We start from the raw sequence: 19,408 nt of genomic DNA, 5'->3' as shown, positions 1-19,408 counted from the left end.
GGCTATTTCTTGGCTGTTCAATTTCAATTTTAGTTGTATGATAAGAATATAGTAAACTAGTTTTCATTGACTGAATTGAAGACTTAAGTAGGGTGATTTTAGTACTGTGTATTGCTTTGTAAAATCTGTCTTTGACAATTAAATCAGATTCTTAATTTTCGGGTCAAAATTTCAGATCGTTTGCGTTTTTTCCCTTATTAACCTTGCTTCCTTTTGCTAGAGCAAAACCTCCTCCAAGCAATAAAATAACTCCCCACGGCACCATCTTTTCAGCGGCCTGCCATGGAAGTAAAGGTGGTAAGGGTTTGCCCTTTCCTAAGAAAATAAAACCGAACGTTTACTGATATAAACTTTGTTTACAAATGATATTGTTAATAAAAAAAAACCCAGAATCTATGAACATGTATATTTCATTACCGTTGCTGATTGTAGGGAAAATTTAAATAAAATAATAATGATAAAGCTTTCGGAATGTGTTAATGATATCATTTACTTTTTGTTCAAGAAAGACATAATATACTTATATAATATAACATGTGAACTTCAATTTGTAGAATTGAAAGTCTAGCATCTAGATAAGAAAAAAGAAGTCAACGGGCCTTATACATGTTGGTCACCTGAGTCTCATGTAACAATTGAATTTGGTTCGTGTTTAAAACTAGAGGCCTTAAAAAAGAAAATCAAATTTTTAAAACTAACTATAACTTAGCATGCTTACTTTGGTTACTAAAAACCCAGAGGAAGATCGGAGTAGCAAAGAGAAAATGCATTTCAACTTTGTAAACTTTGTGCAACCCCGTAACACCACAGAAACCACTGACCCTGGGGCCACAAATTTCATAATTTTGGAAATGTTATCATAAATAAAATTTCATCATAAATGGTTGATTAATAACCAAAGGACAGATTTCAAGGCATTAATTTATTTTCAACCCCCCACCGCAACGTATCCCTGACCCAGGGCCCAGAAATTGACCATCTGGGAAGAGAAACCTTTCTTCATCATAAATATGTACTTACATGTAGATCATTGACATAATATCCAGGAGCAAAGGAAAAGATTTTCAAAGGTATCATGTATTTACACTATATATGTAATCATTAGAGCCCTGCTCTAACACCACAACCCCTGTCCATGGGGCCCTGAAATACACAAATTGGACAGAGACATCCTCTCTCATCATAACTATGTACATAGTTCATTGGTTTAATACCCAGGAGCAGAGGAGAATGTTTTTAAAGAATTAGTGTATTTTCAATCAATAGAGCCCCGCCCTAACACCAGAACCCCCAAACCAAGGGACATGAAATTCCCAATTTTGAAAGAAGCTGCCTTATTCGACATTACTATAACTTGTTTAGTTTATCTAATATCCTGAATCAGAGAAGATTTTCAATGAAGAAAAACATTTTCACTATTTAATCCATTTAGCCCCGCCCTAGCACTAGAGCCCCTGACCCTTGAACCATGAAAGTCATAATTTTGGTAGAGGACTCAATGGTGATTACAATCTTGACAGCAGTTTGACTGCTTGATGTCAAGGACTACTAGTAAAGAGGATTTTTAAAAAATTGCATTTATTTAGTGGTTGTGGCCCCACTTCTCAGGCCCGTGGGGACCATGAAATTCACAACTTTGTTCCCTTCGCCCATAGATGATTTATGCTAGAATTGGTTGAAATTGGATTTCAAGAGTGGTTGCACAAAAGAAGCTGAAAATTTTTCAATGTTAACACACGACAAACGACTCACAACACACGACGACGGACGATAAGAGATAGCGATAGATAATATATATATATATATATATATATATATATATATATATATATATATATATATATATATATATATATATATATATATATATATATATATATATATATATATAATACATTTATCCCTAGTAATATCATGAGAAGGTCCCCACTTTAAATAGATAAAGTATTATATGTACACTTAGAAAGTTGAAGAAATATGATACATACTTTAGTTTACTATATAACAAATCATGATTCACCTTTAAAATTATGTGGAAGAACAGAGGGGAATAGAAAAAGACTGATAGCAATTAGAATGGCTGGTGTGGAATCAGTCACAGTTCTGAAAAAAGAGAAAGTATTCAGTTCATGAACTTTCCTTGTCAGTTATTCAATATGAAACTCTACATAAATGAAAAAAACTATTTGTAGGTGCATTTTTTTTTTTACTTCAATAGAACATTCATCAATAAACAGTTTTTAATAATAACTGTTTTGAATCATCTTTCAAAGATTTTTTTGTTAAGTGAATCGGTGTACTTATACAATAGGATGAATAAAAAGTGTACACCTACTTTTCTTGTAAAACACGGGTATGTATTTGATAACATAACTGTAAAGAAAGATATAAAAACAGATACCTTTCTGGAAATATATCACCCCATCCTCCAACTCCCCCTAAGTCTCTAGTGACCCACAAAAGTGCCAGCAGGACAAAATGAATAATGACTGCTCCCTGTCCAAAGCTACAAAACAATAGTACATACTGCTAATCAAAAGGTTGATTTCTCCATTTTCAAATTAATAGAATTTTATATCAAAACGTACGTTATTGAACCTAGTTCTTCATATTGTTGTCTTATAACATTTCTGACCTTCTTTGCCTGCTCAGGAGAGTTTTTATTATATGTTCTAAAAAAGAAATGGTATCATTTGTGACAAAATATAGGTTTTACAAATGTTTATTTGATGAATCTTTTTTTTCAACTATGTTGTAATGCTTAAATGCAAAATCTTACTTGCAGCGTAGAAATAGAACCTGAAGCCACGCCCAGACAAATATGACAATGATGGCTGATATTGGTAAACAGTATTGCATCCATGTAGTAAATGTGACAGGAGATGTGGCGTTTTTCTCTTGAAAAGCACTACAGGGTACAGAATTAATAAATAGTATATCAATAATCAGTTAACCTCATTATACACTTTCCATTTTGAATTTGCAAAGTGATACTTAATTTTTTTTTCTTTTTGAAAGGGTGCGAACTCCCTCGAGCCATATTTTTATGAACGATATCACTTAGTTGGAGACTTGACAAAACATTACACAGTATAAAGCTACATTATGATAGGTAAAGAAATATTTAATCAGAAGTACTCGATGTGAAAAATTATGGAATTCATTTACGAATCTGCTTACGTATCTGCAGCTCCTTTCATGATAACGTTAGGACCAGTTCCGGTAAGGCTAGCCACGCCCCCGCAGTTAGCAGAATAAGCTATTCCTAACGACAGAGCTTTACACATGCGTGAGTACTCTGCGTCCTCGGTCTTCTTTATGTTTGACTGTTTTTCAGTACTATCCATGGTGTGAAAATTGAAAATTTCAAGAAACCCCTGCCTTTTTAAAGCATTTTGATTTTCAAGTTTTAAACAGAAAGACATTTTAAATTAACACGTGTATGTTTTTGCTTTATCAATTCATCATCTCTTTTTGTTAAAAGAGTTTGTAAAACCACATAAGTCATTTTATCTGTTTTGTTATGAAAAGGTTTGCTATAAAGTAATATTTAACTTACGAATGTTTTTCATGGTCTTTGTCGAGATTTCCATTGGTCATATTTTTTATTTCATTCTTCACGGTAACGTCCAATTCAATGTCAACATCACCATGATCAACAACTGAAAAAAAAATTCTCTTACAGGAAAAATACGTTTAAAATCATACGTTTCCATGTATCGAAAAAAGAAAAGAAGTTGGTAACAGTTAAACATATTCAATTGAATAGAAAGTTGTGGAATGAGAGATATGGAGATAACGAGCTGTATTCAAGATCAAAAGTCTATGAAACAATACAAATAGGAGCAGAGCAAGCACGGAACTCCAAAACATTAGAGGTGGGATAGGTGGCATAAAGAACACTTTAGAGCAGATAATTTTCAAAAGAATATATGTACATGTATTAATTATATGCACGACTATTGTAGTATTTTCAAGTCCGGAAGGCTAGCTATATATTGAGATTTCCCCCAGCGTTCGCGTCAGTCCCTGTTTTTTACTCACTTTTTTGTTAGGTTTTCCGATATTAGAAAACAACAGTCCGATATTACAATGATACTATGAGTCTGATAATACATGTAAGTGTAATGCATTATATCTCATTACCATACCACTATTTTTTTTTAAATAAAAAATCACGAATATTTATCTTAATATATTAATTTTTTTCTGCAATAATATATTTAGCAAAATGTTCCCATAATTTAAAATTAATGTAAATTATAATATACTATCGTACATCACATGAAAAGGTTCTGTCTCATTAAATTTGGCATATTCTTTGTATGCTAGAGTCAAATCTAGACAAAGCTATGTTTTTAATTTTTTTACTCTTTAATTAAACAAACTTAACCATTCAAAATAGGATTAGAAGTGTAAAGTCATGCCATGCAATCGAAGAATAAAATAACAATTTTAAAGGTTAAAAAGGTAACGAAAGACAGCTTTTTACCATAAAGTTCATTATTGAAAATTTTAGTTTGGATATGCTACATTGTAAAGTAAATTGCCAAAAGCGTTAAGGCTTTCTTGACATCTTTGAGAAAAAAACATAAAAAGTTATCTATAATGTATAAAAGAAAGTTGAATTTTAAAGAAGGTGCATGAATAAAGTAACATTTTGTTTTGCAAAAGTGTAGTGAAAGGTTTTGAAAAAAATAGATTTTACGCTGTGCATAGATAAAATCTATAACATAAATTTTAAATGACATTAATAATTGAAGCAAGTAAATGTTAACCTTTGATGTCGTCTTTCTTCTCCGACTCTCGTGTTTCCTTCATTTGGACCAATACGGCGTTAGCTATAGGAATCATCATGGCGGTGGTGGCTGTGTTACTAATCCACATTGACAGGAACCACGTGGGTAACATCATCCCAAACATCAACCTGAAAGGCAATTTTTATGTCTAAAATTGATAATGACGTCATATCCTAGTAAACGGTACATGTAGATTCCATTTGAACGAAAAATCCTTTTGTTAACCATCCTTTAGTTTATTTTCGAATCTTGCACATGCTCATTGCATTAAACTTGCAAATAGATATCTATTTCAGAAATTTTATTTGTTGCAAATTATGATTGATTTTTTTTTTCTATTTTTATCAACGTTTTCATTTAATGCACACCATTAAGTGCAGTTTTCAACTCATGAAGTTAAAATTGTGCTACATGTAGTATGGTAAACATATCCCATTCATCAACGTGTTTTGATTTAAGTGTACCTAAACACTAAATATTTTTAAAATTAAAATCAAAACTTAAGTTTTCTGGTACATGTAGAAATGTAGGATTAATTTGAATATACATGAATACATGTATCAATTTTGTTTTTAAAGAAAGAAGCATAATATTTAGCATGGGTTAGACAAAAGCTTTTAACATTATGCATACCATCTTGGTTCGGATCCCACAACCATAAGAACTCTAAGGGCAAGACGTTTATGTATGTTCCAATGTTCAATGGCGGCTGCCACAATAAGGCCTCCAAGAAATAGAGCTGCTGTATCCTGTAGAATAATCAATTTTTAAACATGTATTTTTTTTTAAATTTCAAAACAAATGTCGCAAGTAGGAAAATATTAAATATACCAAGTGCCAGTTAAAAGATTAATAAATGCAAATATTTAATTCTTGTCTCAGTCAATCCGTTTTAAAAATTATGGTTTTGAATTGGTTTTACATTCTTCCTACTTTTTTTCAAACAATTTCTAATTTTTTAAAATTAAAAGGTTAGGTTAAAGAAGGATATAGGGAATAGAAATTCAATTTATACAAAATGAAAGGAAAAAGAGAGCAAGCTCACATACCCAACTCTTCCCCTAAAGTCGAAGTGCAGAAATTCTAAGAAAAATTAAAGGAATCGGAATTTCCTGGTAATATGCACATCTACATATTGTGTCCTAAATGTCTGCAAAGTTTGGCGAAATTGTGTGTAGCAGTTTATTAGTTATGTTGACAAACTATTTATCTCTATATTCAAGATAAGGCCAAAAATCTAAGTTGAAAAGTGCAGAAATTCCAAAAAAAAAAAAAATAAAGGAATCGGAGTTTCCTGGTAATATGCACATCTACATATTGTGTCCTAAATGTCTGCAAAGTTTGACGAAATTGTGTGGAGCAGTTTATGAGTAGTTGTGTTGACAAACAATCAATCTCTATATTCAAGATAAGGCCAAAAATCTAAGTTGAAAAGTGCGAAAATTAAAAAATAAAGGATTGCGCTGACCAAAAAACAGGTCTGACGGACTGACTGACACACTGACTGACTGACGGACGGGTCAAAAACATTATACCTCACGCAACTTGTTGTGTCGAGTATAAAAATGTTATTAGCCCAATAATTAAAATCGTCTTCATTGATATTAAGTAGGATCTTTTGTGATTCCCAAAACAAATAAAGGGTAAGGAGAAAGGCGTGGGGTAATAATCCAGAGGCAGTTCAGCAAGGGTAGCATATTTGTATACATAAAAGTTTTACAATTGTTTGCAATTATGTGCATGAGGAACGGGTCAATGTAATCATTTGCAATTGGAAATCAAAAAGTTATGACGTTTCATTAATTATTTTAATAGAAAGTTTACGTATTAACTTAAAATAACTCCAATTAGGTCATTGTAGCACTGTAAATTTATAAACGCACATTAAGGTATGTACTGGATACATCTTTAGCATACAATAGTCCAGTCATAGGAAAGAGAATGATTGGTAATAGTGACGTCACAGCTATTGGCAAAGCCTCTGTAATCCAAAACACTGCCATGATGATGATGCAATAAGCACATTTCGCTTCCTATAAAAAATAAGATTATCTTGAGACTTTATCCTTAAAGGACTTTACTTTATATGCTTGTGTATAAATATTTCTCTGAAAAGATAAGGGAATGAACAAGTATCAGTTGAGTAAGAATTCCATTCTGGAGGATATCTTTTTTGTTTTTGTTTAATGATTTTGGAATAGAAAATGTGGATGCAAAATTAAATGTCTTAGAATGCAGTAGTTAGATTTTTTTTATCTGAATTAATGTAATATTTTATAATGTAATAAAAAGTACATAATATGTTGACGGTGCGACCGTTATGGCGAGCGCAGATGTTTATTTTGTTAGAATTTAAATCGTTATTTTCAAACTGCACGTATATTTGATTTTCTTATTTTCACGTATACATGACGTAGTATGTAAATTACATTTACCCCAAAGAACAGTGCTGAAAATAAGAGAAGAACGTTTCGTTTGCTATTCTTCAAATTTATCCATTAAATCAGGGCATGTTTACTTTTAATAAACTTTTGCTAGTTTGTCACGAAAAATCATTTTTATTTGATATATTAAACAAGTGATGCATTATTAATCTAACCACAAAAATTTCTCCACTTCGATTGGTATCAAAAAATTCTATCGAATGAATGTGCAGTAGTCCGAATTTTCTCTTCGCCTAGGCGTTCCTTAAAGAGCTCGCAGTGACGAGCGTCGCTTCGCGACGCTCGCTGCGCTCGCTATAAGTCATTTTTTTAACAAAGTCAATACTACAATGATTGCACTCTTCTGCACATTCGTATAATTTTATTGTAAATGAAAGTATTTCTGAGTTTTTTTTTAATTATAATTAATACGTTGCATATTTTCATACAAATAATTATTTCAAAAGCAGCATTAAAATAATGCAAATTAGTATATTTTATATGTCATACGGCAATGAAGTAAGATTGTTCGAACGTATTGTTTGTCCTTGTTGAAGAAAGCTCTCAAGACACTGTTATCCTTGATAAAAGTGCATGTTGTATAGGCACGTAGCATCGTTTTTGAAAGTGGGGGGGCCAATGTAAAATTTTTTTTAATTACCTAAAAAGTTGACAAGCAAAAAAAAAAAAAAAAAAAATAATTGCCGAAAATTAAAAGTTGCCCAAACTCGAAAATCTATTTAAATGAAAGTATTTTTGGGGGGGGGGGGGGTTTTTTTTTAATTTTTTCAAAGCCAACTTACTATCTCTTCCAATTTTTTTAAAAGCAGTATTAAAATCCAAATTAACTGCTATTTATATGGTTATAAAGTGGGGTAAGATTCTCAATGAACATTTACTATAGTAAAGGCTATGTTGGGAAGAAAGGGGGCTCAAGACACCCCCCTGTTCCCCCCTTGTTATCCTTGTCCCTGTTGTATACATATACCTCTGCATGCATATACATTTGCATAAATCCCTTAGGTCTGTTATTAAAAAAACATATATTTAATTGGTTCGTTCTGGAGGAATTTTACATGCGACTTCATTTTCTTTTAACTTCTATGTCAGAATAGTCGACATCAATTCATAGAAATATTCTTCTGGCTTTGAAAACATTGATCGAGAGCAATGATCGGTTCTTTTTCAAATCAGTGTTTCTTATCTCAAGTTTTATTTGTACATATATTTATTTTCTTCTGTGGTTCTATTCAGAAAATGATGTCTTACACTGAAAAACTAAAGCAGGTCATACGTAAAGTGCTGTATCAAATAATGGTCTTCACGACACAAATATTTTTCTTTAATGCAGAAGTTTGTGCAAATTAATGGACTGAATGCCCTGTTCCTGCAGATATATTGTTTAAATGAATGTGAAAGTAAAATTAGAAAGAAATGACCATCAAGGTAAAATAAATACCGCGAATACATGTACCTTACAAAACAAATGTTTTGTCTTGATCTGAATGATTTATTAACAGTGCAGATTTATGTGTATAAATGAGTGAAAGGGAAACATCAATGAGAAACATCAAAAAAATTCCTTAGGTTATACACTTGTACGTTTTAGAAATATTTATACTTGATGTCGCTTTGAAAAAAAAATGTTTCAAACAAAGACAGCCTGAATAGCTACTTTTGTAAAGCTCATTGAGAATTAACAGTGAACTTTAAATTCATGTTAAGTTTCCAAATTAATTTCAGAATTAATACTTACATCTCCATTCACCAGTAGAATTAGTGGCAGCAAAACTATTGGAGTTAAGATGACAATGATGATATTTCTTACAGTCAGAAATAATCCACACGCTGTCTGAAAACTAGACATGTCCGTATTGTTTATTTATTTTTCACAAAATGGGAATATAAACAACACAATTCCGTGTAACTTTGAATCAATTACAAACATGCATGATAGAAAATCCAGGTATGTGGCGCTGGAGATTAATGCACTCCTTGTATTAAAGAAAAAAACATGCTCTGATAATGCAAACTAGAGCAGGTCAATATAAAATGCGATGGTTTAACAAATAATGGTCTTCACGACACAAACTTTTCTCTGCAAATGAGAAGTTGGTGAAAATTAATGAACTTTTATCACCATATGACTGCCCTGTTCATTCACAAATAATGTTCAAATTAACATGAAAGTAAAATAAGTAAGAGATGACCATCCAGGTAAAAAAAATTCCGCTGTAGTCATGTTATCTTGCAAAATAATGTTTGCTATGGCTAAATTTATGTCAATCCTAATCAGTTCCTTCTCCAAAATGATTGATAATTGTCTTGCCTGTCATCAAGGTACCCAATATTTAACTCTGTATATTTACGAAGGAATAAAAGTTTTGGAATGCAAATGAACCCTTTTCATTTTCTAGATTTGAAGAAAGTCAGTGTTTGTGTTATTTATCTTCTTTGAAAACAGGAGTGAAAAGATACATATATTTAGGGTTCCTTTGTTTACAGTTTGAACTTCTTTCAACAGCACAACTTGATGAAAAGACCTGCATTTTGAACTCCCAGATTAAAAGAAGAGTCGATGAAGTCTGGCCTAAACAGTGATTGTAATGAGATATTTTAACATGAACAAGGTCATTAAAACTTGGCTTTGTAGCATGGACTTTTTGCTAGCATTTTGATATACATTCTTTCAAGTGTGCAGTAAAATCAATAATTACGTTTTCAAAGCGAATGATTTTTTTCAAAATCGTTTCGCCAAAGCCTTAGCTCTTTGGATCCAAAAGAACATTTGGCCTTTCCTCAAGTAAGACTTTTGGAATCTTTACAACTGTATTCCTCTTTCTCGTATTTTACGTCCTAATAGGGCTAAAATGACAAAGCGTCGATTTTGGATGTAACGTTTGGACTATTTCTATAACCAGAGAACGAAACCTGTATGTGGCGATAAAAGACAGGACGGAAAAGTCCTTCAAAAACAAAAATCAGGGGTGGGCACAAAAGTTTTTATACTAGTTCAACCTTCAGTAGAAAAAATAATAGAAGATGTGAAATAGTGTCAAAGCTCTAACTTCATCCTTGGAGGGTATGTATTGATTCTGAATTTGCATGGAACAAGAGGGGTAAAACAATATTCTTCATTTTTTTATAATGAAACGTAAAAAAAACAGAGAGAAAAAGTTTTATGCAACAAATTAATTACAAATTCTGAGCAGAAATAACACAATCCTCTGAAAACACCAGAGATGGGATCAGGTACCATGTAGGAGCGAACATCCTCTTTCGGAATATGAATAAAGATTATCCCAATCAGCATTTTACTTCAACGTTATAATTATGTTTCTCTGTGTTACATCAATTTGCGAACATTTTCACTGACGTTTAAAATCCACAAATTGCAGATTGAGGAAAACATAATTATATACAACGAAGACAAACCAAAAATATGTTTTCTACTGTTTTTAATACAAGTTCAAATACTAGTACAAAAGAACATTATTCTTATTCTCTATAACATGATACTAAATTTATCATTGCATGTTTAATAGCGACAATCATGTGTACTTATAAAATGTTCAATACATGTATATGTAATAAGTATAGTACCATATATCTTTTCCTCATGAGATACATTGTCTGAAATCATTTGTATTTTGTATTGGTGGGTGGTTGACTTTTTTGTGGAAAGAATACGCAACTTATTCCCATTTGTAAAATTTAGAATTCTGTAGAGCTGATAGTGTCAATCAAAGAGGTATCCTTATTTAGCCATGAGATTATCATACACATTTCAGGGCAGATTTAGTGGTAGTGATGTTTGCGGTTTTAAATACAGCTGGAAGGGTATGAAAACCAAAAATGGCTTGTCCCCATGTCTCCGTTCCAAGAACTAGCACAAACACTGCAACAATGTTAATGAGGAACCCTGCTAGAGCCTGCAATCAACAAAAATGTCATAAAATTACATGTATACATACTACTTAAACATCGAGAAGATTATGAAATGTTTTCGATTTAATCCTGGAACATTTACATAATCTCTCAAATACATACATGTAACTATGTATATTTTATCTGCAACCACAAGCTAGTACAACTTTGTTATCAACCATGGAGTTTACCAATAGGAATCTCTGATAGTAATATGTTTCTTTCAAATATCTTTCTGTATCACTAACGGTCATTGAAGTCTGTTTTAAATTTAGCAGATAGTAACATTCTTTTATATTTGTTTTGTTAGACACCATATCAAGTACGATGTCAATAGATTCACAATTACTTTCTAAAACTGTTTGTTTTGTGCAGTGAAGTTGTACATTTTTAACTGTCTCGAAATTCTAACTAAATTAATATAATTATACCATGCCTATAGCTGTTTTAAACACTTGTCGTAATGCAACGTTTCTTTTATAAGGAATAAGAATTACCATGTCTGCGACTTTAACATATCCGTATGAAAACACAACAGCGTTTGGAGGAGTAGCGACAGGAAGCATGAAGGCAAAGGATGTAGCAATGGCGGTGGGAAACATGAAGTAGAGTGGATTGACTCCAAGGGTCAAGGCCTATAAACGAAGGAATACAAGATTTTTTTTTAAGTTTTGTCTTTTACTAACCAGCAGGTTTTTTTTTTATGGAAAAGTCTCTGAAATATTATGTAAACTTTTTAAGAAAATATGAGAAATACTAGTACTTTTTGAAAGGGCAACGGATCAAAATACAGTTTTGTATTGAGCAAATACTTTTATTTAACAAATATAACAATATTTATTGACTGATTAATTTAATATCCTGGATAATTATTGCAGCTTTTAGTTTTTAAGGGAAACAATCCTACCAGCTCACTCATTATAGGCATCATAAGTGAACAAATAGCCGTATTGCTGGTGACCTCTGTCGCTGACGCCACTATGAGGCAAAGAACCAGATTCATGACCCAGGGTTCAAAATCCTTAAACACACTCAACTCACAACCAAGCCAATCCGATAATCCAGATACCTTGTAAAATAGAATTTACAAAAAAAAAAAAAAAAAAAAAAAAACAGAATTTGACGTCTCGAAAACAATGTATAAAATATGTAACAATAACTTACACATCCACATACCCAACAAAATAAGTAATTTTAGATTATTTTATTAAATTCATTTTTTAAGTGTTTTATTTGATTTGTACCTTACTGCCATGAGCTAAAGCAAATCCCCCGCCAAGTAAGAGCACAACACCCCACGGTACCATCTTCTCTGCTGCTTTCCAAGGTAGAAGAGCTGGTACACTTTTACCGTTCTGTCTTTCTAAAATACAAAAAGGTTCCCTGTGATTGCTTTTAATGTATGTTACAGCATCACTGTAATTGCAAAAACTAATTTAATGTATGCCTTTATCCTCCAAAAAATGGAAGGAGAAAAATATGACATGTACATGCAGTTTCCCAATGCATAGAAACTTTAACTTGCCACTAAATCTCCAAGGGATAACAGCGGGAAATAGGAACAAGCTGATAGAAATGAATATGGAGGGAGTGGAATCCGTAACAGTCCTGGAAAACAATTTTATTTTTTCTGTCAGTGACCTATATACATTGAAATAAGAATGTGAAGAAAAGTCATTTTTCTTAATGTAAGTTTACACTTACTTTGGTGGGAAAATTCTACCCCACCCTCCAACACCTCCTAAGTCACGTGTGATCCAGAATACTGCCAGTAACACAAAGTGCACAATGACTGCTCCCTGGGCAAAGCTGAAACATATACAAGTAAGCATTGACTAGCACTGGTAGCCTCATCTGATGTTAATATTCTAAATTGTTTAAAATTTATGAAAAAGTCATACCTGATTGGTCCAAGCTTAGAATATTCCTTTCTTATAACATCTTTGACTCTTTGAGCCTGCTCCGGGGTATGTTTTGTTGTCCTTTAAAGATTTTAACGTAAAACTTGTTTTTAGGGTTTTATGAAATTAAACGTACAACTTGTATTTAAGGTTTTTATGAAATTAAACGTACAACTTGTATTAAAAGTTTTATGAAATTAAACGTACGTATATTTCAAGCTTATAGATCACAAATTCCCTCAATTAATTTCAAATAGTTCAAAGTGTATTGTATATTTCATTTAAATTATTAATTTGTTACTTTTAAACAGATTGCCTACCTGCATCGTAGAAAAAACAGCTGTAACCAGAGCCATATGAATACTACCAAGATTGCAGAAATCGGTAGACAGAACTGGATCCAGCTCGCAAATGTCACGGGGGAAGTAGCATTCCTTTCTTGGAAAACTCTGAATTTATCAATGATTTTTCCCATTAATAAACAAATAATTTTGTACCCTTTATGCTTCAGATAAAAAGAGATTTAAATCAAATAATTATATGATTGGGGGGGTGTCTTTACTTGTCAGCTACGCCTTTCATGATGACGTTTGGATTGGTTCCTGTAAGACTAGCCACGCCCCCACAATTAGCTGCGTAAGCAATGCCTAATGACAAGGCTTTGCACATGCGTAAATACTCAGGGCTTTCCCTTTCTTCATTTTGAGCCGGTTTCTCTCTGGAAGGCAGATATTGATACATGATTTACAATGAAAGAGAAAAATATTACAAGCCGTTTGTTTCAAGACATTGGATGAAACTGCACAATTCAGTTAACTAATTAGTCATGGAAAGGTGACTGAATTGCAGAGCTAAGCCATTCAGTCACCTTTCAGTAAACATTCAGTCACCTTTCAGTTAACTAAATGACAGATTTTTATCCTTTTTTATTGACAGATATTTGATATTTTACCAGAAAAATATTTCGTTTTGCAAATGACATGTCTATAACCTAATATCATTTATTTACTTGCCTATTTAGAAAACATGTTTCTTTCTTTCATAAAAACAAACATTAAAGAATTGCAAAATATGTCAACTATATAAATTTTAATATGTAAAACAAGTAAAATATGTCGAACAAAAAATATGAATTTAGCATAATAATGTGGCATACATTAGAATTTTCCATTCACAAAAATGCCTACCATTTAATATTTATCTCGAACCATTTCAAGCGAATTCAATATATCAATGCATTGTAGTATGAAAATTTCCCTCGAAAACATTTCTAGCAACGTAACTTACATTTTGCTTATCTTTTGATCTTTTTCCTTTAGAGAACCATTTTGCTCTGACATTTGTACCTGTATAACTATAGCGGGAAAGGTAAAACTAAAACAAACTTTAAATTTTAGAAATCAAAGTTGTGAGATCCTCATTTTCATCTTTGTTTTTGGTATTTTGATCATGAATTATATTACATGCTTGTAACTTAGCGGAGAAACCGCTTAATTATTCTTATAATTTCAAGTCGATTGTTCTTTAAGTTGTTACATGTACAAACCTAGTTCATCTTCAATGTCTGCATTTTCCAGATTCTTTGTTTCTTTTAGCTGAACCAGGACAGCGTTAGCTATAGGAATCATCATGGCGGTGGTGGCAGTATTGCTAATCCACATGGACAGGAACCACGTGGGTAACATCATCCCAATCATCAACCTGAAAAAATACCTAACACGTGTATGTTATTTACAGAACAGATGCATTGTCTGAAAATGATTCGGAGTCATATAGCTTTCCTTTTCCATCCATTTGTCTGTCTGTCTGTCTGTCTGTCCCTGTTGCCTCCAGAAATTTAACCTAGTTCATACCTTTTGATCGGTTGAAACTATCATAATGGCTTTTGGGTCTCATATGACAACAATCCTTGTGTCAAGACATTTGTGGCACCGACAAATTTGACCTTTGTGTTTGGCCCTCTTTAACTTTGACACTTACATATTTGACCTTGGATACAGTTTTTGAATGGTTGACGGCTTGGCGCGAGGGCTTTCTTGTTTCACAGGTGTATTTTTGGGGACACGACCTTCCGCCGGGTACCAAGATCTTTTAACTTTTGACCCTGACCTTGGCTTATGGCATGCTTTTAAAGATATTTAAGCATAGGTATAACTTTTAAATAGTTTGTGTGTGGACTTTTATGTTTCACAAGTGTATTTTCGTGTTACAAGATCTTCCTCGGAAATCATTATTTCGACCATTGGACGTGACTGTGACGTTTGATCTGCTTCTAAAAAACTAACCTGGCTTGTCATTACTTTTAACTATTGTTGCTAGGATATTCACATTTAATTGATTTATTCATTCATTTTTTCACCAAGACTTTTGAGTTTAAGTTGCATTTGAGAAACCTTAACTTTTGAAATGACCTGCTAAACATCAGTGTCACAAAAAAAACTTGCTACGTTTAGAATTAAATCCCCTCAGAAACAACATAGAGTCAAAAGGAACATCTTTAAAACAGTATTTGCCAAGTTAACACTTAAAAGTGCATGTTTTTATATATCTCAAAATGTAAACGACGATTTACAAATACCTCATTTAATTAATGATATCTTGGCTTTCATCATGTTCGTGCTTGGGGTCTTTTTGTGGGTAGTTGCTAGAACACTTATGGTTAAATGTATTTTGTTGAGATTTATGTCAAACTGTATTTGTGTAAACATGTTAAACTTTAGTTTATAACTACATGTATGGGATGTATATTAATATTTTCATGTAAAGACAAGGTTGTTACAATAGGCCAACTATTTTAGGATAAAATATCTATACATGACTATGTACATTGTAATGCTAACAAAAAACTTGCCATTTTGGTTCTGACCCGACAAGCATGAGGACTCTAAGGGCAAGACGTTTATGTATATTCCAGTACTCTATGGCGGCTGCCACGATCAAACCTCCAACAAATAGCATGGCGGTGTCCTGCAAGTAGTTCTCTTACATGTAGTTTACTTCGCTTTTGTAATATTGAATAAAATAAAGTTCTAATCTATTAAGTCAATGTTCTTATAAAGCATTCAAAGAAAACGACAGTTTTATGAAACACTTGTGAAATCATATAAAAAAAAGTTAGACATAATATTAAAAAAATAAGCTGCAATTAATTTTTAATGATCTTGATATTTGTAATAAAAGTATCAAATCACGCAGTACAATACCTACATTGAGATATTTGTTTGACACATCTTTGGCACTTAATAGTCCAACCATAGGAAACATGATGATTGGTAGCAATGACGTCACAGCTATTGGTAGAGCCTCTGTTATCCAATATATCGCCATTACAATAATACAGTAGGCACATTTTGCTTCCTAAAACATTAAATAAAATATCATTGAGCGAAACTTCCCGAAAAGATTATCTATAGATCTCACCAAATAATACTCCTCGGGTAAACCATTGTAATTTATGTGCATCATGTACAAAACAAGGTTGTTACTCAGTCAAACATAGATTCTGCTCATCGATATTTATTGTCCTTTTAACTATGCATTCCAGTTGTTCATACAGTGTATGAGGATACTAGGTAATGAATATTTAAAAATTTTATATAAGCAAATTACAGATTCACATAAGGCGCACGCATGTTTTACACCTTTTCGCATATTACTAGTACTCTTTCCTCTATAAAAAAATATATATATATAAAAGTCTTTAAAACTACTACAGATGAATGAATAGATGTTGAAAAATTGAAAAAAGAATCGCTTGGAGAAACTGCATCAATATAAAGCATTTTAACAGAATTTTAGTTGGATCCGTAAGTGCTTGTTTTAAATAGTAAGTGCAATCAAAAGAATGAACAATTCAATGATACACTTGTCAAACCTTTTCTACTTTGAAACATGTGTGTCTTACTTATACGACCTGATTATAGAAAAGTCTTGACATTAACCTTTTATGTCCGCCCTTAATTAAGATTTGTTATTTCCATAAATACAAGTACGCATACCACCGGATTATTTATTCATTGTGGCCGCTTTTGTTGTTACAGTACTTCGTTGCAACAAGTCACTGAGAAGCAAGGATGTTGACCCAAATATGACATAAATTAACCAAATTCTATCTTTCATTCATCTAAAAGCTAGATTTATTGAATGACGGGTAATATGTATATTATCCCCATCTTTCACAATAAAGGTGATGTTGAATAGTCTAACACATGCATCGACATGATTAATAGTTTACACATGAAATATTTATAAGGCAGAGTGCACAGTTGAAAGTAAAGATGGCATAAAATTAAAATAAAACTAGTCTTACGTTTCCTTCCACCATGAAAAGAATCGGAAGCAGAATAATCGGTGTAATGATAATGATCAGAATTTTCCGAACACTGAGCACCAGATTTAAGACATGCCGACATGATTTCCTCGAAGGTATTCTTCCTGATGCCATTTTTTCTTGTCGGTTGACCACCAAGTCCAGACGACCGAATCACTCTACCGAGCCAGCTACCTATTCTGCCATATCGGTGTTTAGATTTTCAGAAATCCTTAATCGCCAAAGAGGATGTAACTTATCAGTTGTTGTTTTGGACGTTTGTTTTTGTAATTAAGTTGAGTCGCGGTGTCGTAGAGTCCTCTACACAAGGATGCTTAACTTTTATGGTCTGATAATAATCGGAGCACTTTATGATATATCATTCCGTACGAGGTTCGTAAGTGATCCAACGTTTTTACTTTAAATTGATGACGAATTTCTGTCATTCAAATATGTTTAAGAGGGCGAGATAACCGTAATATTCTTGTACATATGTATACAACGTACATGAACATGTATCTAAATAGAAAGAGGCAGATGCTATCTAAACATATTCAACAGAACTCGTTAGGGGGATAACAGTGAACACCCTTGACAACCTGAGTTCTAGCTAGGTTTTTTTGTGTGGAGGAAAATTTCCGTGGGATTTATCCCATTTGAACAAATTAGTGGGAGAAAAATCCCAATACATCCCATCCGACATGTACACCCCCCCCCTCCGGGAGAAAGGTGAGATATTTGTTAAATCTAAACGAACGCCCACCTTTCCCATGGGACTCGGACGTCTTTAAAAAAACAGAGAGAGAGAGAGGTTTGTGAATTCAACATCAGACCTTGTGATATACTGCTAAAAAAAGCGACCAAGTGCTTAAATTTTTTTTTGGAAGTCGCAATTAGAAATGGTTGCAAATGGTCTAGACAATTCCGGGTATGGAATTAAATGTCGCACTGTCATATTGAAAAAAAAATAAAGCAATGTACTTGTACTTGTCATAAAGGTTGCATAAATAGATTTTTTTTAATCCTCGTTGTAAGTATTTTCTGTAAAATGACGACCAAATATAAAATTTCAACACGAACATAAATATCGTGCTAGTAATAAGCTGCCAACACTTTTTTTTACTCTGAAAAATTGACTAGATACAGAATGATGGACAAGAAATACTAAAGGTGAGAATTTTTTAATTATAATTTTAATCTGAATTTGCAGCTAAAATTCGAAATTTCTCAAGCTCAGAAGAAAAAATCTACAGAGCCTAGATAATTGTAATATTCTTAACAAACATGGACCAAATAACTTTTTTATGCAATAGAGAAGTAAAAGATCGATCGATACATGTATCAACCCTAGGACTTCATACGCATATATGAATTTGTATATTTTTAACTAAATTTACACCTAAATTTTAGTGAGTTTTTAAAAGTTAGCGATATAATGTTGATAAAAATTAATGCGTTGAATTTGGCGGATATTTCCATTATGACGTCATTTTCCTGTACGTTGAAATGAATTGTTTTGGGAGATTGTTACTTACATGGATCATATGAACGTTTATATCTAATTTTGCGCAATTATATACAGCCCTTGTTTTCTCAAAAGTATATTCGTAAGTGTTAACGTCCGATAACTTTGTAGGAATGTTTGAGAGGGGTGGGATGTTTAAATCTCTTTTGAAAAATCTGCATGCTTCAGTGAATATTCACCTGAATGGACAGATTGAATAGATAGACGTCATAAGGTAAATATACAAGTCGTTGTACCTGAAGAAAAATAATAAACAGGACATGAGAAATCCAGGTACGTGGCAAAAGTTATTCCTCAATTTTTACAAATTTTATTTCATTTCGTTGTGACTGAACAGATTCCCACTTCATTTCAAATGTATGTACCCATAGAGAAAAAACAGATCCCTCTCTCATTTTGTGATGCTTTTAATATACTAGTAATCCGGGACGAGTATTTACATCTAATGACTGAAAAGTGGTTTGTTCACAATTAACTTATCAGCCTATTCTGAAATCTTTAATCAGTGTGTTAGTAAGTACAAG

The 19,408-nt window shown here is 32.5% G+C and overlaps 2 protein-coding genes across 4 annotated transcripts in view; both read right to left on the bottom strand.

Moving 5' to 3' along the window:
• Positions 1-19,408, bottom strand: part of LOC134272276 (solute carrier family 13 member 2-like) — a 77,706-nt gene that overhangs the window by 11,008 nt on the left and 47,290 nt on the right. Inside the window, exons 1-12 of one of the 3 annotated variants that reach the window (XM_062754524.1) lie at positions 9,354-9,375; positions 8,979-9,074; positions 6,683-6,832; positions 5,433-5,548; positions 4,779-4,927; positions 3,560-3,662; positions 3,181-3,339; positions 2,780-2,908; positions 2,589-2,672; positions 2,402-2,506; positions 2,021-2,103; positions 203-315 (exon numbers count right to left, since the gene is read on the bottom strand). In XM_062754524.1, coding sequence (XP_062610508.1) covers positions 203-315; positions 2,021-2,103; positions 2,402-2,506; positions 2,589-2,672; positions 2,780-2,908; positions 3,181-3,339; positions 3,560-3,662; positions 4,779-4,927; positions 5,433-5,548; positions 6,683-6,832; positions 8,979-9,074; positions 9,354-9,365 — 1,299 coding nt within the window. In that variant the 5' untranslated portion in view covers positions 9,366-9,375. Of the gene's footprint in view, positions 1-202; positions 316-2,020; positions 2,104-2,401; positions 2,507-2,588; positions 2,673-2,779; positions 2,909-3,180; positions 3,340-3,559; positions 3,663-4,778; positions 4,928-5,432; positions 5,549-6,682; positions 6,833-8,978; positions 9,212-9,353; positions 9,376-19,408 lie in introns of those variants that run through there. The other 2 variants (XM_062754525.1, XM_062754523.1) reach the window with 2 other exon arrangements.
• LOC134272277 (Na(+)/citrate cotransporter-like) lies at positions 10,401-17,697 on the bottom strand. The gene is made up of 14 exons (XM_062754526.1): positions 17,360-17,697; positions 16,258-16,407; positions 15,902-16,017; positions 14,597-14,751; positions 14,338-14,404; positions 13,613-13,768; positions 13,371-13,499; positions 13,051-13,131; positions 12,854-12,958; positions 12,671-12,757; positions 12,394-12,508; positions 12,057-12,218; positions 11,647-11,784; positions 10,401-11,154 (listed from the first exon to the last, which is right to left on the bottom strand). Exons 1-14 carry the CDS (start codon positions 17,492-17,494, stop codon positions 10,999-11,001), a joined length of 1,752 nt encoding a protein of 583 aa, XP_062610510.1. The 5' UTR covers positions 17,495-17,697; the 3' UTR covers positions 10,401-10,998.

The sequence above is a fragment of the Saccostrea cucullata genome, unplaced genomic scaffold, assembly GCF_032062105.1.
Source record: "Saccostrea cucullata isolate Sc308-1 unplaced genomic scaffold, CSIRO_AGI_Scuc_v1 ctg620, whole genome shotgun sequence".
Classification (NCBI taxonomy): Eukaryota; Metazoa; Mollusca; class Bivalvia; order Ostreida; family Ostreidae; genus Saccostrea; species Saccostrea cuccullata.
This window is presented reverse-complemented; position numbering and strand designations above follow the sequence as displayed.

Bases quoted from the DNA above. Each gene is read 5' to 3' on its own strand.
- LOC134272277 (XM_062754526.1), bottom strand. From the start codon at position 17,494: ATGGCATCAGGAAGAATACCTTCGAGGAAATCATGTCGGCATGTCTTA. The intron at 14,752-15,901 runs GCAAGTTTTTTG...GTATTTTTTCAG, and splicing joins GTCGGGTCAGAACCAAAATG to GTTGATGATTGGGATGATGT. The intron at 13,132-13,370 runs GTAGGCAATCTG...AAATCTTTAAAG, and splicing joins CTGTTTTTTCTACGATGCAG to GACAACAAAACATACCCCGG.